Here is a 21,845-nt window from a genome sequence, read left to right as displayed (position 1 = left end):
ACACACACACACACACACACACACACACACACACACACACACACACACACACACACACACACACAAAGTGCAAAGGTTTGCAACAAGACTAGTCCCAGAGCTAAGAGGTATGTCTTACAAGGAGAGGTTAAGGGAAATCAACCTGACGACACTAGAGAACAGGAGAGATAGGGGACATGATAACGACATACAAAATACTGAGAGGAATTGACAAGGTGGACGAAGACATGATGTGTCCCATCTCTGGAACATCAACAAGGGGTCACAGTTTGAAGTTGAAGACACAGATGAATCACAGGGATGTTAGGAAGTATTTCTTCAGCCACAAAGTAGTCAAGAAGTGGAAAGGTTTGGGAAGCAATGTAGTGGAGGCAGGATCCATACATAGCTTTAAGCAGAGGTATGATAAAGCTCACGGTTCAGGGAGAGTGACCTAGTAGCGACCAGTGAAGAGGCGGGGCCAGGAGCTTGGACTCGACCCCTGGATCCTCAACTAGATGAGTACACACACACACACACACACACATACACACAAACACACGAGGCATTAAACTACAGACCAGTGTCACTAACGTGTATAGTATGCAAAGTCATATAGAAGATCATCAGGAGGAGAGTGGTGGAGCACCTGGAAAGAACCAAGTGTACAACAGACAACCAGCACTTTATCATGGAAGTAAAATTCTGTGTCGCGAACCTACTGGAGTTTTATGGCAAGGTGACAGAAGTAAGACCAGAGAGGGGTGGATGGACTGCATTTTCTTTGACTGCAAGAAGAAATTCGACATAGTTCCTTACAAGAGGTTAATGCAAAAGCTAGAGGATCAGGCACACATAACAGGAAAGGCATTGCGATGGATCAGAGAATACCTGACAGTGAGGCAACAACGAGTCATGGTACGTGACGAGGTGTCAGAGTGGGCGCCTGTGACAAGCAGGGTTCCACAGGGGTCAGTCCTAGGACCTGTGCTGTTTTTGATATACGTGAATGACATAACGGAAGGGATAGACTCAGAAGCGTCATTGTTTGCAGATGATATGAAGTTAATGAGGATAATTAAATCCGTCAAGGATCAGGTAGGGCTACAAAGAGACCTGGATAGGCTACAAACCTGGTCCAGCAACTGGCTTCTTGAATTTAACCCTGCCAAATGCAAAGTCATGAAGATTAGGGAAGGGCACAGAAGACTGCAGACACAGTATAGTCTAGGTGGCCAAAGTCTGCAAACCTCACTCAAGGAAAAGATCTTGGGGTGAGTATAATACCGAGCACATCTCGTGAGGCGCACATGAATCAGATAACTGCTGCAGCATATGGGCGTCTGGCAAACCTACGGATAGCGTTCCGATACCTCAGTAAGGAATCGTTCAAAACTCAGAACAGCATTCCGATATCTTAATAAGGAATCGTTCAGGTCCCTGTACACCGTGTACGTCAGGCCCATACTGGAGTATGCAGCACCAGTTTGGAATCCACACCTGGTCAAGCACGTCAAGAAATTAGAGAAAATGCAAAAGTTTGCAACAAGACTAGCCCCAGAGCTAAGGGGATTGTCCTACGAAGAAAGGTTAAGGGAAATTGGCCTAACGACACTGGAGGACGGGAGGGTCAGGGGAGACATGATAACGACTTATACAATACCACGCAGAATAGACAATGTGGTCACAATTGGAAGTTGAAGACTCAGATGAGTCAAAGGGATGTTAGGAAGTATTTCTTCAGTCATAGAGTTGTCAGGCAGCGGAATAGCCTAGAAAGTGAGGTAGTGGAGGCAGGAACCTTACATAGTTTTAAGACAAAGTTTGATAAAGCTCGGGGAGCAGATAGAGGACCCAGTAGCAGTTAGTGAAGAGGCGGGGCCAGGAGCTATGACTCGACCCTTGGAACCACAAATAGGTGAGTACACATACAGCTCAACATGAGATTTAAGGATGTATTTACAGTGGAGACAGGACTACTGGAAGTCAGAAGAGGGAGGTACACCTACAAGGGATATACCAACAAGTGTTGGATGAAATACAACTGAGGATGAGGTGAAGAAGCTGCTAAGTGATTCTTGATACCTCAAACGTAGTGGTACTGGGCATCTCTTCGTGGGTCCTTAGAGAGAGAGCAGAGATGCTGTGTGTGCCACTAACAGCAATTTTCAACTCATTCATTGAAAATGGGAAGCTACCTGAGGTATGGAGGACGGCAAATGTAGTCCCCATTCTTAAGAAAGGAGATAGGCACAAGGCAGTAAACTATATAACAATGTCACTGAAGTGTATATTATGACAAATCATGGAGAAGTTTATCAGGAGAGTGGTGGAACACCTCAAACGGAACAAGCTTATAAACGACAACCAGCTTGGATTCATGGAAGACAAATCCTGAGTCACTAATGTACTGTAGTTTTATGACAAGATAACGGAAGACCCGAGAGAGAGGGGTCAGTCCTAGGACCAGTGCTATTTTTGGTATATGTGAATGACATGACGGAAGGGATAGACTCAGAAGTGTCCTTGTTTGCAGATGATGTGAAGTTAATGAGGAGAATTAAATCGGATGAGGATCAGGCAGGACTACAAAGAGACCTGGAGAGGTTGGACACCAGGTCCAGCAACTGGCTCCTTGAATTTAATCCTTTCAGATTCAAAGTCATGAAGATCGGTTAAGGGTAAAGAAGACCGCAGAGTATAGGCTAGGTAACCAAAGACGGCAAATCTCACTCAAGGAAAAGGATCTTGGGGTGAGTATACTCTGTGGTCTTCTTTGCCCTTCCCCGATCTTCATGAATTTGCATTTAGCTGGGTTAAATTCGAGGAGCCATTTGCTGGACCTAATTTACAACCTGTCCGGGTCTCTTTGTAGTCCTGCTTTATCCTCATCCGATTTAATTCTCCTCATTAACTTCACATCATCTACCAACAAGGACACTTCTGAGTCTATCCCTTCCGTCATGTCATTCACATATACCAAAAATAGCACTGGTCCTAGGGCTGACCCTTCACTCTCGTGCCCTACTTCCGTTACCCTGTCAGAAAACTCCAGTAGATTTGTGACACAAGATTTGCCTTTCATGAATCCGTGTTGGTTGTCTTTTATATACTTGTTCCATTCTAAGTGCTCCACCACTCTCCTCCTGATAATATTTTCCATGACTTTACGTACTATACACGTCAGTGACACTGGTCTATAGTTTAGTGTCTTGTGTCTGTCTCCTTTCTTAAAAATAGGGACCACATTTGCCATCTTCCATACCTCAGGTAGTTGCCCAGTTTCAATGAATGTGTTGAAAATTTTTGTTGGTGGCACACACAGCCTCTCTGCTCCCTCTCTAAAGACTCAGAGAGATATGTCCGGTCCTGCCGCCTTTGAGGTATCAAGATCACTTATTAGCTTCTTCACGTCCTCCTCGGTTGTATTTCATCCAACACTTGTCGATTTATCCCTTGTTGGTGTACCCCCCCCCCCTGTTTTGGCTTCCCAGAGTCTTTTTTGTCTCCACTGTAAATACTTCCTAAAATCTTATGTTGAGCTGTGTTTGTGTGTGTTTGTGTACTCACCTAATTGTGGTTGCAGGTGTCGAGACTCGGTTCCTGGCTCCGCCTGTTCACTGACCACTACTGTTTCTGTGTCCCCTCTCTAGAGCATCCTGTCCCTGTCCACCTTATCTATTCCACGCAGTATTTTGCATGTTGTCATCCTGTCACCCCTGATCCCCCTGTCCTCCAGTGTCGTCAGAATGATTTTCCTTAACCTTTCTTCGTAGGACATTCCTCTTAGCTCTGGAACCAGCCTTGTTGCAAACCTGCGTACTCCAGTATGGGCCTGACGTACACAGTGTATAGTGTTTTGAACGATTCCTTACTGAGGTATTGGAACGTTATTCTCAGGTTTCTCAGGCGCCCATATACCGCAACAGTTATTTGGTTAATGTGGGCTCGGTGTTATGCTCACCCCTAGGTCTTTCTCCTTGAGTGAGGCTTGCAGTCTTCGGCCGCCTAGCCTATACTCTGTCGGTGGTCTTCTTTGCCCTTACCCGATCTTCATGATCGGGGAAGGTTAAATTCTAGGAGCCAGTTACTCAACCACGTGTCCAGCCTGTGTAGGTCTCTTCGTAGACCTGTCTGGTGTGCATCTTATTCAATTCTCATTAACTTCACATTGGCAAATATGGACACTTCTGAATCTATCCTTTCCGTCATGTCATTCATATATACCAAGAATAGCACTGGTCCTAGGACCGACCCCTGTGGGACCCCGCTCATCATAGGCACCCACTGTGATACCTCATCATGTACAATGACTCGTTGTTGCCTCCTTGTCAGGTATTCTCTGATCCATTGCAGTGCCCTTCCTGTTATACATGCCTGATCCTCTAGCTTCTGCACTAATCTCTTGTGAGGAACTATGTCGAAGGCCTTCTGGCAGTCCAATAAAATGCAATCGACCCACCCCTCCCTCTCATGTCTTACTTCAGTTACCTTGTCATAAAACTCCAATAGATTTGTGACACAGGATATGCCTTCCATGAATCCGTGCTGATTGTCGTTTTTAACATTGTTCCATTCCAGGTGCTCCACCACTCTCCTGATAATATTCTCCCTGACTTTGCATACTATACACGTCAGTGACACTGGTCTATAGTTTAGTCTGCGTGTGTTTTACTCACCTAATTTTGGTTGCAGAAGTCGATTCATAGCTCCTGGCCCTACCCCTTCAATGGTCGCTACTAGGTTCTCTTTCCCTGTTTCATGAACTTCATCGTGCCTCATCTTAAAACTATGTATGGATCCTGTATCCACTACTTTACTTTCCAGACTATTTCACCTCCTGACAACTCTAAAGAAATGCTTCCAAGCCTTCCTCTGACTCGTCTGTATCTTCAACTTGTTGCTGTATTCCATCTCGAGAACATCCTGCTCTTATCCTTGACAGTTCCTCGCAGTATTTTGTGTGTCGTTATCATGTACCCCCCTATCCCTCCTGTCCTCCAATGTCATCAGGTCGATTTCCTTTAACCTTCGTAGGACATTACCCTTGGCTACGGAACTAATCTTGTTTCAAACCATTGCACATTCTCTTATTTCTTGACGTGCTTGAGCACGTGTGGGTTCCAAACTGGTGCTGCATACTGCAATATGTTCCTGACGTACACGATGTACAATCTTGAACGACCGCTTACTAAGGTTTGGGAATGCTATTTTTAGGTTGGACAGGCGCTCATATGCTTTATTTGGTTGATGTGCTTCTCAGGGTATTTTGAGAGAGAGAGAGAGAGAGAGAGAGAGAGAGAGAGAGAGAGAGAGAGAGAGAGAGAGAGAGAGAGAGAGAGAGAGAGAGAGAGAGAGAAAGAGAGAGAGAATGAAAATGAATGAGAGAATAACGTTTACATATTTTGAGGAGTTTTTATCATTACTCAAACTCTGATGTAAACAATATCCCTCGTTCCCTTGTGCTACCACAGGTATTTGATATTTGAAAAAAAAACGAGATATATAAGCCTCCCCAGTGACAGAAGCACTGTAGGGGGGAGGGGGGACGGAAACAGGTTGATATAACCCAACCACAGAAAGTCAGGGATCATTCACTCAGCTTCCTTCTTTCCACGAAGGCAATCCTGCTCCTTTCTGGTCTCCTAAACACACTCAACCACTATGATAAGGTAAGTCACTGACACTAGGTTCCTACCTTGTGCTGGTTAGTACTTGTGTTCAAGGAGCTTCTAGAAAATAAGGATCGTCCACCGGTAACAACGTGCAAATATTGACTCCTTTCTCGACAGATCAAAAACTCGTCTCGACATTTCTAGGTATGATTTTAGTTTATATTTTCATTACTTCATTTTTTAGTCTTATTAGAATAGTTCAGGATTGTCGATCCAGCAATAAACATCTTTCTTGCTGCAGTTAAGCTCATTGTTCCATTGGCTCATGATCTTTCATGATTGATTCATGTGTCAGCAGTTCTCAGACTTCCTTCACAATGCATTATTAAATTTCCATTCCTACCATTCATGCGCTGTTTGGCAGTCTCCTCTCGTTCACAAAAGTAAATAGTCCTTTACCAGATGTTCTGCTTCTCGCCTTTCTCAAGAAAATCTTCTTCCGGCAGTTCAGAGTCTTATTCTAGTTCCAGAAGATGGGAATCTCCTTCCAACAATACAGAGACTTGATTAACTGCTGAATCTCATTTATGTAATAGCATTGTATGTAATTACATACAATTTTTCTATTGGGGTTTACAAATGTTTTACCATATTTTCCACTCCATTACACAATCGTATGACTCACGATGCAGTAGAGGAAGAGGGAGCATAAAGAGCCTAGTTTTTTTTTTTTTTAAATTTTCCGTTAGGTCAAGTGCATCAACAAGACAGTAGTGTTGTTCACAAGTAATTACTATGCTTTGGAAGTTCTTCACTGTAAACATAGCAGATCATTAAATAATCATCTGCTATTCTCGTCAGTTGATGTGGTGCTAGTCGATGAAGAAGCTTAATTGGTCATGTAATTCTAAGCTTCCTGCATCATAATGTCTAAATATCGGCTGTGTTTCAAATGCCTCTCCCTGTTATCCAAAACTTTGTCAATGTAGACTGTCACAATTTTCCAGCTTTCAGCGATGCTGAAGAATGCTATTGTGGAAAATTAAATTTACCTGGATGTAACTCATAAAATACATACCAGTAAATTGTAACAAAGATAATTATTCTATATCAAGGTTACAGAGACAAGTAGGAATTTTAGAACACTTAGGTCGCAAGAAATGTCCTCCTTCGATACCTACGATAATCTATCTCTCCACAAGTCGCTCTGGACCTATATTAATTTCAAATGAAATATACATCACCAGGAATTCTGGTAAAAACATTAATAAAAATTTGAGGACTGTATATTAAATTTAAAATGTGAATACATATATATTGAAGGATAATTTATAATAATAAGACTCAACAATTAGTCTGGAGATTACAGTGTGTCATACAAACCCCCTTGCCTATAATTATGAAGAAAATACTGGCCAGAATTTCAACATAAATAGACAACTTAGCTGGGGTTCCGAAGCTGTCCTGTACATCTGCTTAATGCTCACATTATGCAGGACTGCAAATCCAACAATTCTGGCTCCTATTTGAGAGGTTTAAAGCCCAATATAACCCCTAGAGCGACGAAAATTTATGCACATTTCACTAACGTGCCTTTACCACATTCAAAACAATGGCATCTCCTCCCAGCGACGCTCACCCATTGCTGGTTCTTTATTTATTTACAAATTAATTTTTATTACCTACAATATATTACACTAATTTACATAAAAAATACTGCATTTTTGGAGATTATACAGTATTTTCCGCAGCTATCATACTGTATACAAACTTCTCGTGTCTTGTGACCGTCCATCGTTCAATCTTTGTATTCTACAACACTTTACACTTATCTTCGATTAATTACTGTGAGAAAAAAACTAATTAAAGGTTATCACTGGATGGCGGAAAAGTCTAATTATCTCGGGAACAAGATCTACCTAGAACTTTGATTGTCTTTGTCCCTGGGTGTTGTAATTCATTGATGATCTTAATTCTGATTATCATAATGGTAAAAATTATAATAAAATGATATTTAAAAATAATAATTATGCAATAATTTATAATAATAATAATAATAATAATAATAATAATAATAATAATAATAATATTGATTTAGAATTTGGATAAATGCAATAGAGCAATCTCCCAAGAAGTTGTACTTCTTGCAGTATTTTTAAGGCGACATTCCTTGCGTCTTTCTCCACATTAAGGTACCAGTGTATGAGGAAAGAACATTTGTTACAGCTTCTTGACTCAACAAACGTAAACATTATTGCTCTGAAACTTTTAAATGACTGAAACTTCTGAGTGAGACCTACCTAAGTAGCACAATTGGTCAGAATCTGATGTTTTGCACTGGAGAATATTCTCTCATAGGTGTTCAGAGTAAGACGGAGAACAGGATAGCAGATGAACAAGGAGGCTTTAGGAAAGGTAGGGGGTGTGTGGACCAGGTGTTTACAGTGAAACATATAAGTGAACAGTATTTAGATAAGGCTAAAGAGGTCTTTGTGGCATTTATGGATTTGGAAAAGGCGTATGACAGGGTGGATAGGGGGGCTATGTGGCAGATGTTGCAGGTGTATGGTATAGGAGGTAGGTTACTGAAAACAGTGAAGAGTTTTTACGAGGATAGTGAGGCTCAAGTTAGAGTATTTAGGAAAGGGGGAAATTATTTCAGAGAAAAAGTAGGCCTTAGACAAGGATGTGTGATGTCACCGTGGTTGTTTAAAATATTTATAGATGGGGTTGTAAGAGAAGTAAATGCGAGGGTCTTGGCAAGAGGTGTGGAGTTAAAAGATAAAGAATCACACATAAAGTGGGAGTTGTCACAGTTGCTCTTTGCTGATGACACTGTGCTCTTGGGAGATTCTGAAGAGAAGTTGCAGAGGTTGGTGGATGAATTTGTTAGGGTGTGCAAAAGAAGAAAATTAAAAGTGAATACAGGAAAGAGTAATGTTATGAGGATAAAAAGATTGGGTGATGAAAGATTGGATATCAGATTGGAGGGAGAGAGTAGGGAGGAGGTGAATGTATTCAGATATTTGGGAGTGGACGTGTCAGCGGATGGGTCTATGAAAGATGAGGTGAATCATAGAATTGATGAGGGGAAAAGGGTGAGCGGTGCACTTAGGAGTCTGTGGAGACAAAGAACTTTGTCCTTGGAGGCAAAGAGGGGAATGTATGAGAGCATAGTTTTACCAACTCTCTTATATGGGTGTGAAGCATGGGTGATGAATGTTGCAGCGAGGAGAAGGCTGGAGGCAGTGGAGATGTCATGTCTGAGGGCAATGTGTGGTGTTAATATAATACAGAAAAATCGTAGTTTGGAAATTAGGAGAAGGTGCGGGATTACCAAAACTGTTGTCCAGAGGGCTGAGGAAGGGTTGCTGAGGTGGTTCAGACATGTAGAGAGAATTGGAGCGATACAGAATAACTTCAAGAGTGTATCAGTCTGTAGTGGAAGGAAGGCGGGGTAGGGGTCGGCCTAGAAAAGGTTGGAGGGAGGGGGTAAAGGAGGTTTTGCGTGAGAGAGGCTTGGACTTCCAGCGGGCATGAGTGATCGTGTTTGATAGGAGTGAATGGAGACAAATGGTTTTTAATACTTGACGTGCTGTCGGAGTGTGAGCAAAGTAACATTTATGAAGGGATTCAGGGAAACCGGCAGGCCGGACTTGAGTCCTGGAGATGAGAAGTACAGTGCCTGCACTCTGAAGGAGGGATGTTAATGTTGCAATTTAAAAACTGTAGTGTAAAGCACCCTTCTGGCAAGACAGTGATGGACTGAATAATGAGCAAAGTTTTTTCTTTCTCGGGCCACCCTGCCTTGGTGGGAATCGGCCAGTGTGTTAAAAAAAAAAAAAGAGGTGTTCACTATTATTTTTTTTATTAAGAGGTACCAAAATAAGTGTTCAGTGAAATAAGTGTTGGTGGTGGTTGATACAGCCAGGTTACACAAATTTTCATTATAAAATCAAGTAGCTTCAGAGATGTCGTGATGCCCAGGGCAAACTCTTTGATTGCATGCCCCAAAGACTCCTTGATTGTTTGCCCCAAATCATTATCTTATTTCCCTCTCTAATTGGATGCCCCCCAATTTGGATTCCCAGGGGCATCGCCCCTTCTCCCCCTCTCCCCTCTGCACGCCACTGATCAAATCATTCTATTAAAACTCTTGTGGCTGGACGGTTATATTGCTTGACCAAGAACCTGTAATGAACAAGGTTCGAATCCAAGGTCTATTCTATATATTCATTGACAGTCGCTCATTATAACTTACCCTGGGTTTATGTATTCAATAATATGAGATGTACTCTGGAAGTGCTGGTTGTTGAGTGCTGACAGTGTTTGGCCTGGTCTGAATATGTGCGTGTGTGTGTATTCGAGTGTTTAAATAGTTTTATGTATTCTCAGTAAAATGGTTATCGAGAACACCTGAACAATGCCTGTCTCACCCTGCCAGGTTGTGCATCTTGCTGCTAGCAGCCAGGATACATCTAGAAACCTTCCCTTGGTGTTCCTACGCTCTCACCGTTGATGCAGCACCAGACATCTCCAGCAACGATGAAAACCAGCCATTGATGAGCAATGTTGATGACTTTTACAAAGTGGGTCATCAGTATTGGAAGGGAGATTTCCCTAACAGGAACTTCCTAAGGTGAGCCAATGATTAATTAAATATGCTTTTACTATTAGTCTAGTTAAAATAATATATGGAATTAACGGACAAATGAATCGTACCGAAGACGGCCCGGGGGGGGGGTGGAGGCAATAAAAAAAAAGAATAGAACCAAATATTCATTGAGAGGACATGGAGAGGGGGAAGGGAAGATAGATCAGTGCATTGGAAAGGAAATGAACAGGATAAGTTGAAGAAGAGTTCAGAGGATGTAGAAATGTGTGATTATTGATGGGTGCCTCTGCAGGGCTTAACATAGCCACTCCATGCATTGTTTGTCTATACCACATTTACATAGTAATTAGTTTCACGCATTTGCTACCTTGCACCCGCTGAATTTCTATGTAACATTCATTTAGTTTATTCTAATTTTAAGATGTCATCTGTGTCATCCGATTCCCTCTCATCACATGTCCTTACTGTTTATTCCTGGCGATCTTTTGAATATTATGATCTAAACTCATCTAGCATTTCTCTCTTTAATGATGTTAGATTAGGTTCCTTACATCTCTTATATAAACTCAGTTCTGGTACCAAAACTTTCATTACACTTTTTATATTCCCTAGTTTCCATATAGATTAAAGATTCTTTATATCAGTATGATACAATGTGTAAGGGTGAATGATATTTAGATGTGCTTGCAAAAAGCCCCTTAAGCCAGGTTTCAATAAGAATAATAAGGGAGAAGATTGTAGGGAATCTAGGAGTGCAGGAGGTCATTACGGTTCTAATGCTGTATTTAAAAATCGTTATACAAAAAAACAATACCGTGACTGGAAAAATACACGAATAACTCGCAGTGTGACGTTGTAAATGGCCCAAGTCGGACCAAAACGTCGTCGTAAACTCCTCTCCTCTGTATACTGTAGTTTACCTGGGTTACTTGTGTAAAAATTATATTCCTGGCATTACTGACGACTGAAGTGGCTTGTGTTAAATGTTGGTTGGGATTTCCATTATTTTAGGTCGATGTCAGCATTCAGTATTTAAGTTAACATTGGCAAGGCGGGATTATAGACAATTAACTAGTAAATATTGTTAAATTATAATAATCTATAAATGGATTATAAGTGGAAATAGTAATATTTTCTGATAAAAGAATGATTGAAAAAGTATTAGTCAATGAATAGTGTTCAAGTGTGCAGTAGTAAATATATTAAGCTGTAATACTAATTAAGTATAATACACTATTAAGACTAGATTTTATACCAGTTTAGTACCTGATTTAGACTTGTTACCGCTCAAACTAGACAGTAAAAAATATGTACAGTTCTATACTAAAGAGAAAATTTAACTTAAAGTACCCTAATATAAGATAAAATGATTTGCAGTAAATATTTAAAGAAATACGGTAAAAATATAATGCGTATGGTTCTTTACTAAACAATTTAAAATTGTAGAAGCTTAGTGGATGTAAATTTGTTAATAAAAGACAGTAAAAAAAATGTTTAACTTTCTTAGGTAAACAAAATAGTGAACTTCTAGTGACTAATAAGCAATAAAAACTGAGGTAAGATAAGATTTCGTTCGGATTTTTAACCCGGCGGGTTAGTCACCCAGGATAACCCAAGAAAGTCAGTGCGTCATCGAGGACTGTCTAACTTATAAGTAAGTAAGTAAGTAAGTTTATTCAGGTATACACAAATACAGTTACATAGAATTATCATACATAGCAGCATATGTGTAGAGAACCTGGGATAACCCAAAAAAGTCAGACAGAGTGACTTATTTCCATTGGGGTCCTTTCCATTGTGGTCCTTAATCTTGTCCCCCAGGATGCGACCCACACCAGTCGACTAACACCCAGGTACCTATTTGCTGCTAGGTGAACAGGACAACAGGTGTAAGGAAACGTGTCGAAATGTTTCCACCCGCCGGGAATCGAACCCGGGCCCTCCGTGTGTGAACCGGGAGCTCTAACTACCAGGCCACCGGGCCTGAAATATTTAAATAGCAACAGTTGACACAAAAGACCAATAAGAAATATTAGAATTTTAGAGACTATATGGGTTTTGAACTACCGTATAACACAATGAAATTACAGTTACAAATTGAGGTTTGGTAACACTGTTCGTGGATATAAGTGGGCATAAACTGTATCTTTTCTGATTCAGAAAGGACACCATCACTTAATTCTTCATAATTTATGAAGTGCCTCTTTCCTCAGGATTCTTTTCTGTGATTTTTCCATCCCTCGCAAAGCACTGGTGGATTATTTTTATTGTGGCTCAGTTTTCTTAGTCTATAGAGAAGAATTTGTCTCACTTTGGTAAAGTGCTCATTGATATACACTGTTTTTCGTAGTTATAGATGATTGTAACAGGTCATATCTTTTTCAGCTAGAGCGGAATTTTAACAGCACAGTTTCCCAGGTTGTTTACCAATCGGTTTACAGTCTCATCACTAGATATGTTGACTAAGGTGTTTGATCAGTTGAAAGTTTGTCTGCATACATGTGTCTTGGGTTATGGATGCTGGGAGGTGTTGGCTGTTAACTACAACAGCAACGAAGAGCTGCTGCTAGTATGATCTTTGTTGCAACCCCTGAATGGGTTACAATGATAGTGTTTCCACCACAGTCAAGAATCTCGTAGTGTTACCAGTTACATTTCGTGAACAAGCCATTGATTTTGCTCACAATAGTCCCATAGGAGGACATTTGGGTGTCAAGAAGACACTCGGTAAACTGGCAAAACATTTTACTTGGCCAAAGATGAAGGAAACAGTTGCCGATAATGTGCGATGTTGCCGCGTGTGTCAAGTGACAGGCAAGCCAGCAGCGCACTCTCCACCTACACCTCTCAGTATGAGCTCTAGTAGCAAAGTTCAGTTCACCTGGACTAGAGATTGTTCAGACTCGTTCAAAAGGTTGAAGCGCTTGCTATCCTCTGCTCCTGTGTTGAAGAGTCCTAATTTCAATCTTCCCTTCTTTTTACATATAGATGCGAGTGGCTATGCAGTGGGTGCTGTGCTGCTCCAACAGTCAACATCCACTGATATTCTCCATCCTATATGTTACTATTCATCTAAGCTTAAACGACACCAGAAAAATTATGCCACTATTGAGAAAGAGGCTCTAGCTCTTGTGGTGTCCTTGGAACATTTTGACGTGTATTTGGGCACTTCCCCATTTAAAATTAACGTTTTTTCAGACCACAATCCACTCACCTACATAAACACTATGAAAAGTAAAAATGCTAGGATCATGAGGTGGGCCCTCAGAATCCAACCTTATTCTATTAGTATAAAACACATAAGTGGTCATTGTAATGTAATTGCTGACGCTCTGTCTCGTCCTTAATACTTATCAATTACATTAAATTAACGTAATTTTCGTGCCCAAATACCTTTTGTTACTTGCTATGTCAAATTCAGTAAAGTAACTTAATCCCTCCAGCCCATATTAACTATATATACTCATGTCATGTCTAATTATTATATTTATGTATTTACAGTATTGTTGTGTGAGGAGGAGACAAGCTGAGTGTTGAGTGAGTAGTGTGGTGCGGGTGATGTACTGCGTGAGGCAACACTGTCCTGCCGCAGACTCCCCCCCCCTCACTACACACCTTAAGCTGTTTCATACTCAGATGTTCATACTGCCTCGCATTCCACAACCACTACTTAAGAGTGGAATGCAGTCTCCTCTACTATGATCGAGCCTCAGTGCCCTGCTCGTCTACGCTATCCTGTCTCTACACTGATGTACATAACCACGAGTATGAAGAGATACGATACTGTGTACTGCCCTAGTACCTAGGGACATATCCTAGTGACGGACGCTGTGAAATTGTAGAGGTGCTTGGGTCGAGAGTGACTAAATAATTTTTATATTATATAATATTGATATGAGTAATCAGAAATAATGTGAAAGACATTCATGCAACTCCTAGTGCGACCCTCTGTCGTGTTGGGGGGGGTGTTGCAACCCCTGAATGGGTTACAATGATTATTATGTATATATAATGTATATTACCTTTTCATTTAATTTTATATTGCTTATATTTGCGATAATAGCTAAATCGTAAATGTATGACTTTATATTATTATTTGACTGTTATATTGTTATTTGACTTATGTTGTTAGGATGTATATAAAATGTGCTCAGTTAGTCTTGATTGTCAAACTACTGTAATTATCGCTTGTCGCTCGTTATACTGCCGGCTTCTGAGCTGCGCTGTCCACGTAGCTATCACGTGATCGAGGGGGGGTGTCCTCACCTCTCGTGAAGTATTCAGTCTGCTGGAGACTCGCTTGCTGGTTGGACAGATTGTCTGTCTCATTATTCTTGTTAGTTCTGTAGAACTCTGTTCACAGAACATTGTAAAGACTTAGTGATTTTCGACGTTGTACTGAGGTTGTGTGTCACATAGACACTCTGAGTATCTCAGGTCCTTAGCTATAGCTTCTGACCTAATTTTGTACTGGTTTCTGTGCATTGTCACAGTCACAGTTTTTCCTATGCTGAACATAGATTCAGTATTATGGGAGTTTTGTAAATTTTGTGGAGGATCTGCAGATGGTCCCTACTTAGTGTCGTTACATTATCTCCTTGTTCCTGATTCTGTGTCGCAGTCGCTTGATATTGCATTGCTATTGGGCTTAGAATTCTTTGTTGTTCAAGCAGACTGTTCGGGTTGCCAGTCGGTCAAGAAGTTAGTTTATTTGAGGACTTTGTCAGTCACTTGTTTAAGTCTTATTCGAGTCTTGAGACATAGCTAACTACTTAAGAGCACTTACACGCATACACACACTTGTACATATTTGTAATATCTTATTAAATGTTAATGTACCAGACGGTACTTAAGAATTATAAATGTGATATGTGCTTTCAGCACAATAATATTGAACTCGAGAGATTGATTTTATTTTGATTGCTGTAATTAATTTAATTTGATAATATACCTCTAGACAACTTATAGACTTAATAAATTTATTAAATTTTAATTTCTCTAGTTAGTAGCCTACCAGTTGTAATCCTAAAGCACTAATAATTCATACTGAATTTAATGGATAATTGGACAAGGATACTGACTACTTGTTACGAAAACCCAGTAACAGGCTGGATGCTAGAAGGGCAGTCCTTTCTAGTGTTCACTGGAGATCTCTAAGCTTTTAGAATCGCGTTTTTTGTAACAATCTTGATAGTTATTAATGACATCAGCAAGTTGCAAGTTCACGCGTGATTTATTTTCTTTGATGTTAGTGTTAGGTTGGGTCACCAGTTCTCTGAGGAAGGAAATGGTGTCCTGAGTCTCAGCGTGTTTGTGCTCCAGGTTAGTGATCTTGTCTAGGCAGTGAGCACTGGAGGGTTTTAGCTCTTGCATTTTCCGGGAGATAATACAAATTTTTTCCACCTTGTATCCGGATGATTTTGGCTACCTTTGGGTCGTTTATCTTCATATTAACAAATCCAGGGAAAGAGTAGCCTTCGTTGTTCGGGATGGCGGCCATGTTTGTTGATTTTAGAGGAGTGATGTGCGGGTAGTGAGAGGTGAGGGATGCTTCCTTCTGCCGAGGAATAGGAGACACTGTACCTGTAGCAATATTCCCCCTCACCTGCATTGCTCTGAGTCCTGGGTTGGTTACTGGATCTTCCTTTGTTGTCCTGAACCCTGGCCATCAGCAGTAGCTTCAGATGATTTGTATATGGGTAGTGGGCGGATGTTGGGAAATTTTACTTCATCTGGCAGGGAGGTTGGTAATATTGCGTAGAGACGATGTAAATAATTTCGCCTGTTTGCGAATTGTTAAGCATTTCAAATCTCTTTCTTTGTGCACTGCATGTGGCAGGATTTGATGAAATAACTTTGAAAACAAGCCTGGTGCCCCGGGGAATGGGGTAACATCATCTAGCTATGGCTAGGTGCCCATACTTATCTGGGGGTCTGGCTCCGTGGAAAAGTACTGTGGACAGATACAGAGTTTGCAGGTTCGAGTCCTGCTGTTGACGTAGAGACAACGTTTGTACATATATATATATATATATATATATATATATATATATATATATATATATATATATATATATATATATATATATATATATATATAACACGCAATTAAAATAATATTTTTCATTTTATCAGATTCGGGCGCAGCAAGTATGGCGACTACGGCACTAATGGCAACGAGGAACTCACTGACCTGTTTCAGAAGCGAAGTCGCAACTTCCTACGTTTCGGTCGTGATCCTTCACGCAATTTCCTGAGGTTCGGCCGCTCCGTCGACTGTCAGCAGAGTTCCCTGTTACACGATGGCTGCGATGTGAAATCCAAGTCCCTGGAAACTTCTGAACTCTCAACCACACCAGTGCAGCAAAACATATCCCACAACATTAATTCCTCAGAATCAGGGAAGATAACTTCTCAACGCTGGAAGAGAGCTGTTCCAGGTGTATATGTATCACTGCCTTATTACAGCCCCTCCGCCTGGGCCAGAGATATCCGTCCAGAAGATGAAATTATTAACGAATTCTCTTCTGAGGATACAAAGGACGTAAACAAACGTGGGTATAACCGAGGCTTTTTGCGCTTCGGCCGCAACCGCAACTTTCTGAGATTTGGTAAACGTGATGAAACTATCATATACCCAGAATCCTTCTCCTCCTCTGAAACCAGCGAGTCAGTGCTTAATGTTAGACCTGTGAGAGCGCCCTCCAGAAATTTCATTAGGTTCGGTTGAACTGGAAGATAACAAACTTTATTGTAATCTATGACAGTTAATTACTGGTATGTGACGTTGTCAACCCATTATTATACATAGCTATTTTTTAAAAAAACTGACACGTGTTTGGATAATTATTATCAGTGTCCTCAAAATCATATTCATATACAGTAAATAAATATTAGTATGTGATTCTTCTAATGGTAACCTATATAAAATGCCAATGATATTGTTAAACTAAGGAGTCATATAGCAAGACTTTCAGTCTTATATATAATGATTTTTTCAAATAGTTCATGTTTATGTGGTTTATACAAAAAGTGGAAAATATTTTTTATTAATGGAACAGGAATGACAATGTTACAGTTCTTCTTTTAGATTTATTAAGGTATATAACAAATCTTAATTCATTTTATGCTCATTTATTAGCACAGACAAAACATATTTTGAGTTACTATTCTGAATACTGAAATAATTATTCTGTTATAAATTTTCTTTTCCAAATCATAAAACTGATGAACAATAAAACTTTTGAGTGTAATAAAATAACATTAATTTCCAATAATAATTTCAATAACTTATAAAACCTTATAATCCAAAATTGTCATAAACCAAGTATACAGTTACTTAACATCCATATTGCAAACTTCTTGTTATTTATGTCAATTATATTAGGTGTGAAATTCTAGTAAATTTATCATCGACACCATGTCCAGCCCTTCTTGGGTAGGGTAGGTGCCTGAGTCACCATGTCCAGCCCTTCTTGGGTAGGGTAGGTGCCTGAGTCACCATGTCCAGCCCTTCTAGGGTAGGGTAGGTGCCTGAGCCACCATGTCCAGCCCTTCTAGGGTAGGGTAGGTGCCTGAGCCACCATGTCCAGCCCTTCTAGGGTAGGGTAGGTGCCTGAGCCACCATGTCCAGCCCTTCTAGGGTAGGGTAGGTGCCTCAGCCACCATGTCCAGCCCTTCTTGGGTAGGGTAGGTGCCTGAGCCACCATGTCCAGCCCTTCTAGGGTAGGGTAGGTGCCTGAGCCACCATGTCCAGCCCTTCTTGGGTAGGGTAGGTGCCTGAGCCACCATGCCCAGCCCTTCTTGGGTAGGGTAGGTGCCTGAGCCACCATGTCCAGCCCTTCTAGGGTAGGGTAGGTGCCTGAGCCACCATGTCCAGCCCTTCTAGGGTAGGGTAGGTGCCTGAGCCACCATGTCCAGCCCTTCTTGGGTAGGGTAGGTGCCTGAGCCACCATGCCCAGCCCTTCTTGGGTAGGGTAGGTGCCTGAGCCACCATGCCCAGCCCTTCTAGGGTAGGGTAGGTGCCTGAGCCACCATGCCCAGCCCTTCTTGGGTAGGGTAGGTGCCTGAGCCACCATGCCCAGCCCTTCTTGGGTAGGGTAGGTGCCTGAGCCACCATGCCCAGCTCTTCTAGGGTAGGGTAGGTGCCTGAGCCACCATGTTCAGCCATTCTAGGGTAGGGTAGGTGCCTGAGCCACCATGCCCAGCCCTTTTAGGGTGTTGTAGGTGCCTTAGCCAACATGTCCAGCCCTTCTAGGGTAGGGTAGGTGAATGAGCCACCATGCACAGCCCTTCTTGGGTAGGGTAGGTGCCTGAGCCACCATGTCCAGCCCTTCTAGGGTAGGGTAGGTGAATGAGCCACCATGCACAGCCCTTCTTGGGTAGGGTAGGTGCCTGAGCCACCATGTCCAGCCCTTCTTGGGTAGGGTAGGTGCCTGAGCCACCATGTCCAGCCCTTCTTGGGCAGGGTAGGTGCCTGAGCCACCATGTCTAGCCCTTCTAGGGTAGAGTAGGTGCCTGAGCCACCATGCCCAGCCCTTCTTGGGTAGGGTAGGTGCCTGAGCCACCATGTCCAGCCCTTCTTGGGTAGGGTAGGTGCCTGAGCCACCATGTCCAGCCCTTCTAGGGTAGGGTAGGTGCCTGAGCCACCATGCCCAGCCCTTCTAGGGTAGGGTAGGTGCCTGAGCCACCATGTCCAGCCCTTCTAGGGTAGGGTAGGTAACTGAGACACCATGTCCAGCCCTTCTAGGGTAGGGTAGGTGCCTGAGCCACCATGTCCAGCCCTTCTAGGGTAGGGTATGTGCCTGAGCCACCATGCCCAGCCCTTCTAGGGTAGGGAAGGTGCCTGAGCCACCATGCCCAGCCCTTCTAGGGTAGGGTAGGTGCCTGAGCCACCATGTCCAGCCCTTCTAGGGTAGGGTATGTGCCTGAGCCACCGTGCCCAGCCCTTCTAGGGTAGGGTAGGTGCCTGAGCCACCATGCCCAGCCCTTCTAGGGTAGGGTAGGTGCCTGAGCCACCATGCCCAGCCCTTCTAGGGTAGGGTAGGTGCCTGAGCCACCATGCCCAGCCCTTGTAGGGTAGGGTAGGTGCCTGAGCCACCATGCCCAGCCCTTCTAGGGTAGGGTAGGTGCCTGAGCCACCATGCCCAGCCCTTCTAGGGTAGGATAGGTGCCTGAGCCACCATGCCCAGCCCTTCTAGGGTAGGGTAGGTGCCTGAGCCACCATGCCCAGCCCTTGTAGGGTAGGGTAGGTGCCTGAGCCACCGTGCCCAGCCCTTCCAGGGTAGGGTAGGTGCCTGAGCCACCATGTCCAGCACTTCTAGGGTAGGGTAGGTGCCTGAGCCACCATGCCCAGCCCTTCTAGTGTAGGGTAGGTGCCTGAGCCAACATGCCCAGCCCTTCTAGGGTAGGGTAGGTGCCTGAGCCACCATGCCCAGCCCTTCTAGGGTAGGGTAGGTGCCTGAGCCACCATGCCCAGCCCTTCTAGGGCAGGGTAGGTGCCTGAGCCACCATGCCCAGCCCTTCTAGGGCAGGGTAGGTGCCTGAGCCACCATGCCCAGCCCTTCTAGGGTAGGGTAGGTGCCTGAGCCACCAGGCCCAGCCCTTCTAGGGTAGGGTAGGTAACTGAGACACCATGCCCAGCCCTTCTAGGGTAGGGTAGGTGCCTGAGCCACCATGTCCAGCCCTTCTAGGGTAGGGTATGTGCCTGAGCCACCATGCCCAGCCCTTCTAGGGTAGGGTAGGTGCCTGAGCCACCATGCCCAGCCCTTCTAGGGTAGGGTAGGTGCCTGAGCCACCATGTCCAGCCCTTCTAGGGTAGGGTATGTGCCTGAGCCACCGTGCCCAGCCCTTCTAGGGTAGGGTAGGTGCCTGAGCCACCATGCCCAGCCCTTCTAGGGTAGGGTAGGTGCCTGAGCCACCATGCCCAGCCCTTCTAGGGTAGGGTAGGTGCCTGAGCCACCATGCCCAGCCCTTCTAGGGTAGGATAGGTGCCTGAGCCACCACGCCCAGCCTTTCTAGGGTAGGGTAGGTGCCTGAGCCACCATGCCCAGCCCTTCTAGGGTAGGGTAGGTGCCTGAGCCACCATGGCCAGCTCTCCTAGGGTAGGGTAGGTGCCTAAGCCACCATGCCCAGCCCTTCTAGGGTAGGGTAGGTGCCTGAGCCACCATGCCCAGCCCTTCTAAGGTAGGGTAGGTGTCTGAGCCACCATGCCCAGCCCTTGTAGGGTAGGGTAGGTGCCTGAGCCACCATGCCTAGCCCTTCTAGGGTAGGGTAGGTGCCTGAGCCATCATGTCCAGCCTTTCTAGGGTAGGGTAGGTGCCTGAGCCACCATGCCCAGCCCTTGCAGGGTAGGGTAGGTGCCTGAGCCGCCATGGCCAGCCCTTCTAGGGTAGGGTTGGTGCCTGAGCCACCATGTCCAGCACTTCTAGGGTAGGGTAGGTGCCTGAGCCACCATGCCCAGCCCTTCTTGGGTAGAGTAGGTGCCTGAGCCACCATGCCCAGCCCTTCTAGGGTAGGGTAGGTGCCTGAGCCACCATGTCCAGCCCTTCTACGGTAGGGTAGGTGCCTGAGCCATAATGTTCAGCCCTTCTAGGGTAGGGTAGGTGCCTGAGCTATCATGCCCAGCCATTCTAGGGTAAGGTAGGTGCGTGAGCCACCATGCTCAGCCCTTCTAGGGTAGGGTAGGTGCCTGAGCCACCATGTCCAGCCCTTCTAGGGTAGGGTAGGCGCCTGATCTACCATGCCCAGCCCTTCTATGGTAGGGTAGGTGCCTGAGCCACCATGTCCAGCCCTTCTAGGGTAAGGTAGGTGCCTGAGCCACCATGCCCAGCCCTTCTAGGGTAGGGTAGGTGCCTGAGCCACCATGCCCTGCCCTTCCAGGGTAGGGTAGGTGCCTGAGCCACCATGCCCAGCAATTCTAGGGTAGGGTAGGTGCCTGAGCCACCATGCCCAGCCCTTCTAGGGTAGGGTAGGTGCCTGAGCCACCATGCCCAGCCCTTGTAGGGTAGGGTAGGTGCCTGACCCGCCATGGCCAGCCCTTCTAGGGTAGGGTTGGTGCCTGAGCCACCATGTACAGCACTTCTAGGGTAGAGTAGGTGCCTGAGCCACCATGCCCAGCCCTTCTAGGGTAGGGTAGGTGCCTGAGCCACCATGCCCAGCCCTTCTAGGGTAGGGTAGGTGCCTGAGCCACCATGTCCAGCCCTTCCAGGGTAGGGTATGTGCCTGAGCCACCGTGCCCAGCCCTTCTAGGGTAGGGTAGGTGCCTGAGCCACCATGCCCAGCCCTTCTAGGGTAGGGTAGGTGCCTAAGCCACCATGCCCAGCCCTTCTAGGGTAGGGTAGGTGCCTGAGCCACCATGCCCAGCCCTTCTAGGGTAGGATAGGTGCCTGAGCCACCACGCCCAGCCTTTCTAGGGTAGGGTAGGTGCCTGAGCCACCATGCCCAGCCCTTCTAGGGTAGGGTAGGTGCCTGAGCCACCATGTCCAGCCCTTCTAGGGTAGGGTAGGTGCCTAAGCCACAATGCCCAGCCCTTCTAGGGTAGGGTAGGTGCCTGAGCCACCATGCCCAGCCCTTCTAAGGTAGGGTAGGTGTCTGAGCCACCATGCACAGCCCTTGTAGAGTAGGGTAGGTGCCTG

At 44.3% G+C, this 21,845-nt stretch overlaps 1 protein-coding gene across 1 annotated transcript in view; it reads left to right on the top strand.

Annotated features, from left to right (window-relative positions):
* Positions 1–17,051, top strand: part of LOC128703727 (FMRFamide neuropeptides-like) — a 55,315-nt gene extending 38,264 nt beyond the window's left edge. Inside the window, exon 4 of the mRNA XM_070101397.1 lies at positions 16,345–17,051. Coding sequence (XP_069957498.1) covers positions 16,345–16,939 — 595 coding nt within the window. The 3' untranslated portion in view covers positions 16,940–17,051. The remainder of the gene's footprint in view (positions 1–16,344) is intronic.
* The last annotated feature ends 4,794 nt before the right edge of the window (positions 17,052–21,845 follow it).

Source organism: Cherax quadricarinatus, chromosome 76, assembly GCF_038502225.1.
Source record: "Cherax quadricarinatus isolate ZL_2023a chromosome 76, ASM3850222v1, whole genome shotgun sequence".
In the NCBI taxonomy this organism is placed as follows: Eukaryota; Metazoa; Arthropoda; class Malacostraca; order Decapoda; family Parastacidae; genus Cherax; species Cherax quadricarinatus.
The sequence above is the reverse complement of the archived record's forward strand: the minus strand, read 5'-3'. Positions and strand labels throughout refer to the sequence as shown.